At 37.0% G+C, this 14079-nt stretch overlaps 2 protein-coding genes across 2 annotated transcripts; both read left to right on the plus strand.

The window, feature by feature from the left end:
• Positions 1–1565: 1565 nt before the first annotated feature.
• Positions 1566–5720, plus strand: LOC104114133 (low affinity inorganic phosphate transporter 1). The gene is made up of 2 exons (XM_009624510.4): positions 1566–1775; positions 3841–5720. Exon 2 carries the CDS (start codon positions 3868–3870, stop codon positions 5476–5478), a length of 1611 nt encoding a protein of 536 aa, XP_009622805.1. The 5' UTR covers positions 1566–1775; positions 3841–3867; the 3' UTR covers positions 5479–5720.
• Positions 5721–10028: 4308 nt separating this feature from the next.
• Positions 10029–11691, plus strand: LOC138898425 (uncharacterized). The gene is made up of 2 exons (XM_070184491.1): positions 10029–10592; positions 10933–11691. Exons 1-2 carry the CDS (start codon positions 10029–10031, stop codon positions 11689–11691), a joined length of 1323 nt encoding a protein of 440 aa, XP_070040592.1.
• Positions 11692–14079: the final 2388 nt, after the last annotated feature.

Raw genomic sequence — 14079 nt, forward strand, 5'->3', positions numbered from 1 at the left:
TTCGATTAGGTTTGTTTTGATTTGGTTTAGTATTGAGTAAAAAAACCCGAACCAAATCGACATATAAATATATAATTTTTATATATACTTTTAAGAATTTATATAAAATTTTCTTTATAAAATGTCTAAAATATTTGGGATTCTCTTACGAGATATAGTATTTAAGAGAATATGAAGTGATCCATATTTATTAACCTTAAATAATGGGTTGTATGATCACTTTCTTATCAAGTATTACTGAAATGCGTCAATCTCTTTGTTCTTCCATATTCATATGTCAATATCTATTAAATTCTTATATCTTTTTCGAATTTGAAGTGGTTATTATATATTATTTAGGTATCATCTTGATTTTTATGTTTAATTACTAAATTCGGTTAACCTTAAAAGTGTACATCAACGGAAAATTATTGTCAGGCGATTAAAAAAGAACTATCATGTGTTACAAAGAAAATTATCCCATAAGAATATTTTAATAGATAATATATCTACCGAGTTTTTAAATTTTTACTAAACATATATTTACTTATCAAAAATTTAACAAAGTAAGATTGAAATAATATTTAAGTAACAAAAAACCCGAAAACCCCAAAAAATCCGACAAAACCGAACCAATCCAAACCGATATAGTTGATTTTGCTAAAAATCGAACCAATCCGATCCACGCACACCCTTACTCAATGTCGATTATCTCCCTTTTATGATGGTAGGATTCCAAAATAACTCGCATGCACCTTGATTAATATGTCGGATAACCTGTTATAATCGACAAGCCCAATTATTAAAAAACTTATCCATCAAAAATAAAATAGATGGAAACACTTAACAAGGGTGTGTTAGCCATGAACTAGATTAAAAAATAAAATAAAATAAAATAGATGAACTTACATTGAATATTTTCACATAATTATAAAATGAAATCTTTAAGTTGTTAGTCATATGCATCAACCTGTCAGTTATAACTTTTGAAACAAGTATCTCTTTTAATACTACCTTAGCTCCAATATAATCTTGTAATCTTTCAAGTTTCTCTTACATCAAAAAGATATTCAATAACTTAAAATAATTATTATATCATTCTCTTAAATATCTCATTTAATTAATACTCAAAGTAATACCAATAAATTTTTATAAAACGTCAAATCTTAGAACAAATTCAATTTGCAAAAGCGACTAATATTTGTGACCGCAAAAAATATTATAGGACCAGTAGTTTAGAATTTAGTACCGTCTTTTGTTTTTCTTGCAAATATTGAAAATCCAGATTAATATTAAAAATTTATTAATCATTTTTTAAGGGAATAGATAGAACTAACTAGGGTGGTCAACACTCTGTTAAGTGGGGGTGATGTACGTTTCTCTGTTGACTTACATGTAAGAACAGAACTCAAAATGCCTCTGATGATGCCACGTAAGGAAATAAGACCATTCTGTGGGACCCAGTTCTTACGTGGCAAGATCATAATGGTGTACAACCCTAATGCGAATAGAAGGAATATACCTTAAGAAGATGCCAGCATCAAAAAGCCCTTTAAATACGGCACTAATTCTCCATCTTCTCTTCATTACTCAGAGAGTTCAGATTCAGAGAAGCTAATAAATGCAAAAATCAGAGTTTTATTTTTTGGCTTTTTGTTAAGCCTTTGAACGTAAAGTTTTATAGGAAATTTTCTTCATTGAAATTTCCAAGATTTTAGCTTTCTGCTTCTCTACTGTTTCTTGATTCTGTTTCACTAGCTGGAAAGTGAAAATTTCGTGGAGAAAAACCATATAAGGTCAGTGTAGAAATCTTCCCTTTAACACCTTTTTTTTTTGTGTGTGTGTGTATGTGTGTGTGTGTGTGTGTGTGTGTGTGTGTGTGTGTGTGTGTGTTCATACTCCCATGCATGTGTGTTTTAATGGAGGGAGTGAAAATTCTGAGTTCTTGGTTGTTGTTTTATGGGAAAGAATAAGAGGAATTGATCAATGGGTGTCTGCTATAGTTTAAATATTCATGTCCATATACTGATATAGCTTTCTTTTGTTTTCATTTTGTAAGAAGGAATTTAGCAGATTAACGATGTAGGAAATCAAGCTAAATGAAATCTTGAAGGATTTTAGAATTCTAATGCCTTTTCTCCTTCATTTTTTCAATTTTATATTGACGATTTGTTTCCTTTTTTTGGTAAATGTGGATCAGTTTTTTGGTTAAATTAATGATGGATTTTATGGATCATAGAGATTGTAGTGTCTCTCTCCCTCTTCATTTTTCCCTTTCATGAATCCAAAAGAAAAAATAAAATTCTCCCTCCCCCCCCCCCCCCCCCCCCCCAAAAAAAATTGTTCAGAGATGGATATTTAGTAGACGTTTTGACATAATTAAAGTTATTTTTGGACATGTATTTTAGTTTGGATATAATTGAAGTTATTTTTGGACAATGTATTTTACTTTAAAAAAATTATAATTTTGCTGAGTAGAAGAAAATATTTCGGCCAGTTTTTTGGAACTTGATAATTTTACTTCATACTGTTTTCAAAAACTGATCAAATTCCATGAAAAACAATATTTTCAATACTTTTTGTTTTGGAAAGTAAAAAAAATTTATGTCATAATGTTTTTGTTTGTTTACGGAGCTATTCAAAAACCATTGTACAAAAAATCTTGATGTAACATGGCTTTTTAATTTGATGTACCAAAAAAGACAATTTTTCTGGTCCATTATTTATGTCTGTTTAGTATCTCTCTTCATGAAAAGTACTAACTTGTCTTCTAGATTTGTGGTTCATATGCATCTTAGTCCTATGTTTTTGAAAAGTCTTTTCCCTTTTTAAAACAGAAAAAAAATATCCCTTTGATTTGTTTTTGTTTTTTGCATGAGGTGCTTGACTTCATACTATGGACTACTTATTTTCTCAATTATTGCTCTTTGACAGGAACTTTAAGCTTAATTTGACTACATATCAACCACTCCATATGTAAAAATATTTTAACTTGTTATACTCTAGGTACTTTAATAAATAAATTGCGTAAATTTTGATTGAAGTTTATTTTTTCACCAATTATTTGTGATGATAACATCAGCCAGAATCTAAAGGAATCTATGGGTCCCTTCATGGAAATAGCTGTTACAGTAGTACTATAGCTGATGTAATTTCTAACCTATTTTTTCAATTTTGACTATTAAACGCTTCTTTATTGCGTTCACATAGTAGTACTAATTGCTTTCACATAAATAGCCATAAAAGGGTACAGCTTAAGTCATAAACTTTGAAAAGTAGGCAGGAAAATGACTTTGGGGTCCCCTACTTTTGTATTTTACCAAGAAGTCAAATCTACCCCTACTGTACAAATTACAAACTTAATTATTCAGACTAGCTTTGATTAATTCCATCATAAATATCTTGTTTAGTTCTCCCCCTACTTAACTAACTACTTAACTTAATTATTCAGATAATAGCTTTGATTAATTCCATCCAAAATTATCTTCTTGTTTGGTTCTACCACTACTAAAAAAAATTGTAATTAGCTACGAACTTCGTCACTAATATGTTGCTAAATCGCTCATAGCTAACATAATCTTTCATAATCAGTCGCTAAGTAGGATTAACAACGAATTTTGTTGTTTAGCTACAAAATTTGTACATCGCCAATTCCTATTTTTTTAGTAGTGTATAGTTTGCGTTTAACTTCAGTACACTGGCAATGTAATCCATTCATAAATAGGGATCATTAGTCACCTCAATATAAAACTGTGTTATATACATATAACATGTCAAAATACACTATAGTGTAAAGAAAAAGAAACTCATATGTGTAAGTGAAATCCTTATAATTTACCCCCTCTTGTTTTATTGTTGCAGGAATTTAAGGGTTGAGAAAGTATAGTCATGGCTAAAGATTTGCAAGTGCTAAATGCACTAGATGTAGCAAAAACACAATTGTATCACTTTACAGCAATTGTGATTGCTGGTATGGGCTTCTTTACTGATGCTTATGATCTTTTCTGCATTTCTTTAGTCACAAAATTGCTTGGCCGCATTTACTACCACCGCGACGGGGCATTGAAACCTGGATCTCTGCCTCCTAACGTCTCGGCTGCTGTTAATGGAGTCGCCTTCTGTGGGACCCTTGCTGGACAACTGTTTTTCGGGTGGCTCGGAGATAAAATGGGAAGAAAAAAGGTTTATGGAATGACTCTTATGATGATGGTTATTTGTTCAATAGCCTCAGGGCTTTCTTTTGGTCATACACCAAAAGGTGTTATGACTACACTTTGTTTCTTCAGGTTTTGGTTAGGATTTGGCATTGGTGGTGATTATCCTCTTTCTGCTACTATTATGTCCGAGTATGCTAATAAAAAGACGCGTGGAGCGTTCATTGCTGCTGTTTTTGCAATGCAAGGTTTTGGAATTCTGGCTGGTGGAATGGTAGCAATCATTGTTTCTGCTGCATTTAAGGGCGCGTTTCCTGCACCAACATATCATGCCGACGCTCTTGCTTCAACTGTCTCTCAGGCTGATTTCGTGTGGCGTATAATTCTTATGTTTGGTGCAATCCCAGCTGCAATGACTTATTACTGGCGTATGAAGATGCCTGAAACTGCCCGTTACACTGCATTGGTGGCCAAGAACTTAAAACAGGCAGCTAACGACATGTCTAAAGTGTTACAAGTCGAAATTGAAGAAGAGCAAGAGAAAGTTGAGAATGTTTCTCAAAACACTGGGAATGAGTTTGGTTTGTTTTCTAAGGAGTTCCTCCGACGCCACGGACTTCACTTGCTCGGAACTGCTAGCACATGGTTCTTGTTGGACATTGCTTTCTATAGTCAAAACCTTTTCCAAAAGGACATTTTCAGCGCCATTGGTTGGATTCCTCCAGCGGAAACCATGAATGCGTTGGAGGAAGTTTACAGAATTGCAAGGGCGCAAACTCTTATCGCCCTTTGCAGTACTGTTCCTGGTTACTGGTTCACAGTATTCTTCATCGACAGAATAGGTCGATTTGCAATTCAGTTAATGGGATTCTTCTTCATGACAGTCTTCATGTTTGCCTTAGCCATTCCTTATCATCATTGGACTCTCAAGGATAACAGAATAGGGTTCGTGATCATGTACTCACTCACCTTTTTCTTCGCGAATTTTGGTCCAAATGCGACAACATTTGTTGTCCCCGCGGAGATTTTCCCAGCCAGGCTTAGGTCAACATGCCATGGAATATCAGCAGCAGCTGGAAAAGCAGGAGCGATGATTGGTGCATTCGGATTCTTGTATGCTGCTCAACCAACAGATCCAAAAAAGGTTGATGCCGGTTACCCTGCTGGAATTGGTGTGAGAAATTCACTGATTGTCTTAGGTTGTGTTAACTTCTTGGGAATGGTGTTCACATTTTTGGTGCCAGAATCTAAAGGAAAATCATTGGAAGAAATGTCAAGGGAAAATGAAGGGGAAGAGGAAAGTGGAACAGAAATGAAGAATAGTGGAAGGACAGTTCCTGTTTAATTTTGGACCTTTATTTAACATATATTATATATATGATGCATGTTTGTGAATTTGTGTTTTTTGGAGCAAAACATCTTGAGATAGAAAGGAGTTTTTCTGCTATACATGCTCTCTACTTTTTGCTTGTTTGTGGTGGTAATTATATGGGACAGTGGGAAGAGAAATGAGGTCTTTTTGTTGTCTATTTCTATCTTTTGAAAAAAAAATTAACATTATAAGAATGAAGAAAATGTTTTCAATTAGAGATGTTCTTGTTTGCTTTATTTTATTCCTGTCTTCCATTTTTATCTTCTATCTTCACATGTATAACGAGAGAAAAGCCTCCAAGTAGTACAAATCAGAACTTTTTATAGAGCTCTCAAGTGGAAATATTTTGGATGTGTTTCATTTGGTTTTTTTTAACGATAAATGACCTACTTAACTTAGCTGTTAGAATACTACTTTCATACGGCAAGGGTCATGGTTCAAATTCAATGGTAGGTTGAGAAAATTCATCTCTTTGAGATATTTGAATTTTTAAAGCTTTAGGCTTTGCTTTAATTCTCATCTAAGGTTGAAAAAGATTATATTAATCTCGTTAAATTCATGTTCTTTAATGATTCATCGATGAAATTAGGCATAGGTTTAAATTTTTGATGTGATTCCCCTTCTTTCAGCGACTAAGGATTACACTATAAGGAGCGCAAAGAAAATCTAGAATAAGGAGAAATTGACATCAGGTGGTGATATATAGATATTGAAATCATTACTTGCTTAAGTATTTTATTAAATTGCGTGAATCGTTTCATTTAAAAGCTAATAAGTAATTTCTTTTTTTCCGTTCCGACTGCAGAATGATTTTAGTTATTAGTACCATGTAACTCTAGGGTTTTGGACCATTAACTTAGTAGTCACAAGGGTTTTGTATTGGGCCTACTTTTATTGACAAGTTACCCGGTGGTAAAAATAATTACATTTGCTACTCAAATATATAAAATATATATATTTATTATATATAAAATATGTATATTTAATTTATATTATATATAAATACACAAATCATATATTTTTTGTCTACTATTATTTTTTAGAGCGACCATACTATATACAAGTAGTTTCTCCTACTTTTAAATGTGGGGGAGAGATAGCGTTGCTTTAACGTAGAACTAGAACTTTTATACACGTAAGACAAAGTGTAGATGAAGCGAACATGGATATTGAGTGAATGGAATAAGTTGGATTATAACGACATTCATATTATTTTGTTTCCTTCTCTTAATTGTTACTTCAAGACTAGAAATTTCCCTCTTTTCCTCCTCGTAATTTTGTTGAATATTCTTCCCTAGTAAGGTTAGCTGTCATGTCAATTTCATGTGGAGTTCTTATTATATTTTTGATTTTCCTCCCTGTATCCGATATCGTATTAGGATTTCAGTCAATCGAATTCGTGTCGTATAAGGCTTATAAAGCACGAATGCTCTCTTTTTTCATTTCCAGAGTAAATCCAAAAACTCTAATTAAGGGTGGAGGGATCATACTTATTCCATTACAACACTTGACGGTCAGGTGAAGTTATAATCAGGAGCTATTTTTAGGGGAAAAAAAGGTTTTATTTTAAAATTTTGAGTTTTTTGTTGTTGCGAAAAGTGAACATTTTTCTGAAGTTGAAGAAGTTGCGAAGAACTAATTTTCACGCAAAAACTCTATTTCACTTCATAAATGCTCACAGATCTTCAAAAAAAGAAAAATAGAATTACAACTATCTAAAGACTTCTTCACTTTGACAAGCTTTCTTTCTTCCAAACAAAAAATGTTCAAAAAAACCTTAAATATTATCGCGCATTGGAAGTCAAAGAAAAAGTTAACTACTCTTTTAAACTTTCTTTCAGCTTTGTTCTTTAGCACACTGATGAGCAATGGGAGTGAATAGGAAGGACGAAAATAAGAAACTGAGTTTATGTTATGGTGTGTGATCGTCTTATGAATAAAAACTTAAGTTGTTAAAACGTGAGAAGGAAGGGATAACACTGAGATTCGAACATAATCTCTACATACTTTGATGTCACGTTGAAGTGAATGATTATATCATCTGAAAATTTACGCTATTAGAGAAAGTATACTTATATTTAATTAATTATATCTTCAACACCTAGCTGACATTAAATCTTCTCCTCTAAAACCCTGGCTCCATTCTTTCCTTTTTGTTATTTTTGAATAAATCAAGTGGACTTGGTAACTATTGGACCAAAGGACAAGTTCCAATTATGTTCGTGTAATTAAAAATGGAAGAAGCCATTTATTGTTTGCCTTATCAGTATTGATTGCACTGGAGATAATTAAAATATGCTACAAATAATTTTGAAAAAATAGACTCTCGCCTATGCCATTGCTCTTTGACTCTGCAAAACATAGCCGGTCAAAGATCATAATAGATTACAAGAAGTTCTTGATCAATATTAAAATAATCTAAATATAATAAATCTTTTATAATAATAAATTCGTTAGAACTTGGAACACTTTCAGATTTGCAGCATACCAAAAAAGAAATAGGAAGTTCTGTTTACTCGAAAAATTGGATAGAGTTAAATTTGTATATGGTTCTAAGGATACGTGGTATAACTTGGTACAAATTGCAGAGTGAAATAGAAATATATATATTCTTTGACAAATGGAATGAAATATGAGGCAGAGAAAAAGGAAATATTGATGAACAAGGCAGAGTAAATGAGCCAAAAAATGTTAATCTCTCTCAAGTTGTCTTTGTTACCATGCCCCTTTATGCTTACAAGGATTCTCCTCTTTATAGTAGAGAGATCCTACTTTATCTATAATAAAAAATATATAGTGGAGAACCCATGATGAATTGTCTTTTCCTCGATTCCCGCCAAGATTCTCTCCCCTAGTGCGGTTGCAATGGCTCTTGTCCGTGAGCTTGATACTGGCTCGAGCTCGGTATTGGATCGAGCTCGATTCTTACTTGGAGTCTAGATATTCGGGGTGAGTGTTGGTCGATCTATGCATCTTCGATAATCTCCTCTTTGCCTCGTAGTTCGATTTGGATATGAGCTCGATAATGATATCGAGCTTGTCATTGATCAGTCTTAGAGCTTGAAGCTCGATGCCCTTACTTCGGACCTCGACCTGTCGTCACATAGATACCCTTTGATCGAAGTATTATCATCTCGACCAGTCTGTACGACTGACTTAATCGGTTTTAACCGTTCACAGATAGTCCCCTCGTTTCTCGGAAAAGGATGTGGCGAGAAACGATATGATTTCCCAACAGCTCGATCAGATATATGATGACGTTTGCATCGATCCCGACCATGACGTACGTGATAACTGTCCCATCGGTTTAGTTTTACCAAGGCATTTAATGTGTATCAGACGGTGGTCGGCTACCGCTGATATTGAACCGTCATTGCTTCAATCTATAAATAATCCTTCCTTCCACCATTCATCACTTTTACGTCTTCAATCTTCCAAATTTTGTAAGTTCCTTTTCGTCTTTTCTAAGTTTTCTATCTGCAAATCCGTGAGTTTTACTGCAAATTCTTTCTTTAAACACCAAATACTCCCGTTCTTTGTTCACAGAATTTTAAATGGCAAAAATGTCTAAAACTATTCCGCAAAAAGAGACCGCTTCTTCATCTCGACCTGCTGGTGGCGAGGATGTAGAAGAGCCCCGCCCTGAGGAATTCGTTCCGGTAGGGTGCTCGACTGTAGGTGATTTTAAAATTGAAAGGCCTTCTCCGATATCGGGTCGGTGTGAGCCGATGTCGAGGTATCAATGTTCAATTACCGAGAAAGTTCTCGATAAAGTCATACAAGAATGCAACTGGGATAATAAACTCGTAGTAATCCCATCGCTTGATGAATCAATTACTACCCACGTCGAAGGGTTCTTAAGTATTTACACATATCCTTTCACGTTGGGCCCTCTATACCCTGTCATCGTTGCCTTCTGTAAAAGGTACGATGTGACCCTCGGCCAGATCCACCCTTCCTTTTGGAGGATAGTGATTCTTCTACGATTTTTCTCGAGCAAGGCCGATGGGCGTATCTTCACCCTTGATCATCTTATGTGCCTTTACAGTCCCCGACTTTATTGAGGAGGGTTGATCAAGCTTGCTCGTCGAGCAACCAAAGCGCCATTCTCGAGCATAGACGAGACTCGGGATCGAGGTTGGATGGGCCGTTTTGTTCGAATCAAAACCTCGGACCTGATCCCTGCCGATGACTTACCATTTCCCGAGAAATGGAATATGAGCCGTGAGCAAACATTTCTCTTTGCCCGTTTTGATTTTGTGATTGCCTTTCATTTTGTTGATCCATTTTTCTTTTCTTATCATAGCCGTAGCTCGGATGCCGGAACCGATCCCGGATCTTAAACAATGGGTCGAAGGTCTGGTGTTGCAGAGACCGTACTCCGAGCGTGCTTGGGTTGAATTATCAAAGGGTCGATGGGAGGCCCGCAGTCATGGTAAATCTTTTTATCGATTTGTCTCTTTATTGGCTTGTATGGTAAATCTCCCTTTTCCCCCTTTGTAGGACTCGGAAAAGATGTAGTCATGAGGCCTACATCTGGTGGTGAAGAAGTTTTTGCCCTGAAGCAGGTAAAAGAAAGGAAGAGAAAAGACGTATCGGGCTCCCGGAGCTTGGAAAAGAAGAAACCGACTAAGAGATCTCGAAAGCCGAATAAGGGCTCTGGTATTATGTCTTCGGAAGCCGCCCGCCATTTAAGGGTTGAGCCCGAAGAAGGAGAGGAGAATTTACCTAGCATACGGGCTAATGTTGTGATTCAACAGTCTTCCAATTTGGTGAAAGCAAATCAGGGAACCCTGGCCATAATCCCAGAACAAGAAGAAGCTGAGATTACCCCTTCTCGAGCTAAGATGATTGAAAGGGATACCGAGGGTGGGTCTTCTCGGGCAGTAGAAGATATTTCAAGGGATGATTTCGGGATAGTTGACATTAGTGGATCCCCTCAGATTTCGGATGCCATGATTCGAGAGGCCAGCATGTTGGAGGATCGGTCCTATGAGGGTATTCAGGAGTCCGCCGATATCCACGGTTTTCTGGAGGAGCTTGAGTCAGGTGCCTCGGAGGAGGTTACCGATTTTGGTGGAATACCGGTACCTAAAAAATTATCGTGGTCGGGTTTTACCGAGTTTTCATCGATTCACAAACTGGTGGACCGATTCCCAGCCCCAAGTATCGATCCCGACCGAAGGCGGAAGATAGTGCTCTCCGTACCCGAGGATACCCGAATTATTTCTCCCCCTGTGGGGATTGCCAGTTAACTTCGGTCCTTGGTGACCGAAGAAGATCAATCAGTGATGAATGCGGTGGGGCCTGCCTGTCTCTTCAACGAGGCCCAATATGCTTTAAATCGGGTAACTCTAATGGCGTTTTTGCCTCTTCTTTGATGCTTAGAGTTGTAGGTAATTCTAATGTTTCTCCTTCTGTTTATAGGCTTCGGTGTTGCATCACGAGGCCTTTCTTCGAATCCGGAAGGAGCATGATGCCGAGGTTCGAAGCCTCATTGAGAAGAGTGACTCGTACAAGCTCCTTAGTAAAAAACTTCGAGCAGATTTGACAGCGGCTCGGGAAGAGCACGAGGAAATGGTTGAGCAGGTATTCCGAATGTTCCATGATAGTGAAGATGAAAAAGAGATAACCACTAACGATCTGATTCTGCAGGTTCGGTGGAGGACCGAGCAGATTGGACAGCTTAACTCACAGGTAGATGCGCTACTGGCCGAGGCAGAAGAATTTAAAAAGTGTATGGATATCCTTGCCTCGAAAAAGGAAGTCGTTCAAGATCAGTTGGAGCTGTATGATGCCCAACTTCGATCTGCGAAAGAAAATGCTTCGGGGCTGATCGAAAAGATGAAAGAGCTTCAGCATCGGTTGGATTTGGCCACTTCAGATAAAGCAGATTTGGCTAAAGAACTTGAAGTGGCCAGATCTGAGGTGATCAAGGCCAATAAAAGAGCAGATGCCAAAGTGGCTCAGTTCAGGATCGATGTTGAGGTTAACCAAGCCAAAGCTAAGAGCATGGTCGAACATGCAAAATGGAAAGCTCGGAGAGAAGATTTCGAGGAGGTCAGAGCTCAGGGCTTCGATATTGGGGCCGAGATTAAAGTAGCTAGAGCGGAGGAGAACAAAGCTCGAAGTAGGGGTGTTCAAAACCGAACCGAAACCGAAAACCGAACCGAAACCGAAACTTAATGGCTTATTGGTATCGGGTTAACGGTTTAACGGACGGGGAACGGATTAAATTTTTTTTATTAACGGCTTATCGGTTTGGGAGCGGATTATTCAATTTTCTTAACGGATAATCCGTTAACCCGTTAATAATATTTATATATATATATATATAATTTTTTTTATACATATATATATATTAAATATCAAAAACCCTTTCACTTCTTCCAGTACTCTATCTCTAAGTTCTAACGCCTAATTCCTAAATAATCAGAACCCTAACGCCTAAACTTCAACCAGCAGCCACCAGCAGATTTATGGTTCTCTTGATTCGACCATAATTCAACCAGCTTCAGTAGAAATTCAACCACTAGCCACCCCCAGTACTCAATCTTGTCGACTTCCAGGCTTCAAGCACTCTATCTTAGTGCCCTAGTATGAAGAGCAAGCTCATATTTTTGCTTTTTAAAATTGTAAATATGGCTCCAGCACATCCTTTGTGTTGATTATTAATATATTGTTACCTTTCTAAGAGAAATGAACATGAAACAAAGGGAAGGACCACACGTTTATTGTAATTTTACTTCGTTTGTGCTATGAATAAATTAGTAAAAGCTTAGATACCATTATATTTAATGAGCTAAACTACTGAAATTGTTCCTTTGCATCTAAACCCAGGCAATCACATAGTCATCTCAATGAAATTTGATATCCTTTATAATCTATGTTATAGATAGCAAGAGTTACAGTGGCATATCCATTAGAACTATCCTACAATGTGTTCTGCTTTTTTCACTTTACAACACATGACACACAACATCATTCTTATGTAGGCGTTAACAAACATGTCTATCTGGACTCAATGTGTAATTTTCTATTCTAAATTTGTATGCTAGGAGGTCAGCAAATAATTAATGCACGCAATATAGATTGAATTAGGCCGATAAACTGCCCGATGACCGCCCGATAATAGCTAAACCGATACCAATCCGCCTGATATCTTATCAGATGGCTAGCGGATTAATACATTTAAAAACCGATAACCGTTAAGTCAAACCGCTAAGAGTAATTAACCGCCCAATCCGCCCGATAAGCAGCCCTAGCTCGAAGGTTGGCCTTTCCTAAGGAGGACTCCGATGACTCGGGGGAGTCTGAAGATGAGGAAGATGCCGAGAACACGGCCTCCGATGAAGATTGAATTATTTAGGGCCTTAGGTCGTTTGCTGCGTTCTTTTGATACCACTTTCAGTTTTTGTATAAAGAACTTTCTTTTGGCTGAGATGCCGCCTTTGTACAAAAATTTGTAAATATAAATCTCTCTTCCGTTTGAAGAAAGATAGCCTTTTAAGCTAAATAGATAGTTTGAATTTTAATCTATGTTGCCTTCGGGCCTTGTGGGTAGTCCCCTTTGCTTTATCGGGCTTGAACATCCTTCATCCTTAAATAGTCAAGTGTTCGTTTGAATTCGAAGTAATGAGTAATTTTACTCGAAGTAATGTAGCCCGTAGGCGTAATGGTCGAGTGAGTGCTTGCTCGAACTCGAAATAAAAGTAGCCCGTAGGCTTAGTAGTCGAGTGAATGATTTGAACTCGGAAGTAATGTAGCCCCTAGGAGTAATGGTCGAGTGAGTGCTTGCTCGAACTTGAAATAAAGTAGCCCGTAGGCTTAGTATTCGAGTGAATGATTCGAACTCAAAGTAATGTAGCCCGTAGGCATAATGGTCGAGTGAGTGCTTGCTCGAACTCGAAATAAAGTAGCCCGTAGGCTTAGTAGTCGAGTGAATGATTCGAACTCGAAGTAATGTAGCCCGTAGGCGTAATGGTCGAGTGAGTGCTTGCTCAAACTCGAAATAAAGTAGCCCATAGGCTTAATAGTCAAGTGAATGATTCGAACTCGAAGTAATGTAGCCCGTAGGCTATGGGCTAAGTAGTCAAGTGAGTGCTTGCTCGAACTCAAAATAAAAGTAGTCCGTAGGCTTAGTAGTCGAGTGAATGATTCGAACTCGAAGTAATGTAGCCTTTAGGCGTAATGGTCGAGTGAGTGCTTGCTCGAACTCGAGATAAAAGTAGCATTTAGGCTTAGTAGTCGAGTGAATGATTGGAACTCGAAGTAATGTAGCCCGTAGGCATAATGGTCGAGTGAGTGCTTGCTCGAACTCAAAATAAAAGTAGCCCGTAGGCTTAGTAGTCGAGTGAATGATTCGAACTCGAATTAATGTGGCTTGTAGGCGTAATGGTCGAGTGAGTGCTTGCTCGAACTCAAAATAAAAGTAGCCCGTAGGCTTAGTAGTTGAGTGAATGATTCAAACTCGAAGTAATGTAGCCCGTAGGTGTAATGGTCGAGTGAGTGCTTGCTCGAACTCGAAATAAAAGTAGCCCGTAGGCTTACTGATCGAGTGAGTGCTTGCTCGAA

This window comes from Nicotiana tomentosiformis, chromosome 9 (genome assembly GCF_000390325.3).
Source record: "Nicotiana tomentosiformis chromosome 9, ASM39032v3, whole genome shotgun sequence".
NCBI lineage: Eukaryota > Viridiplantae > Streptophyta > Magnoliopsida > Solanales > Solanaceae > Nicotiana > Nicotiana tomentosiformis.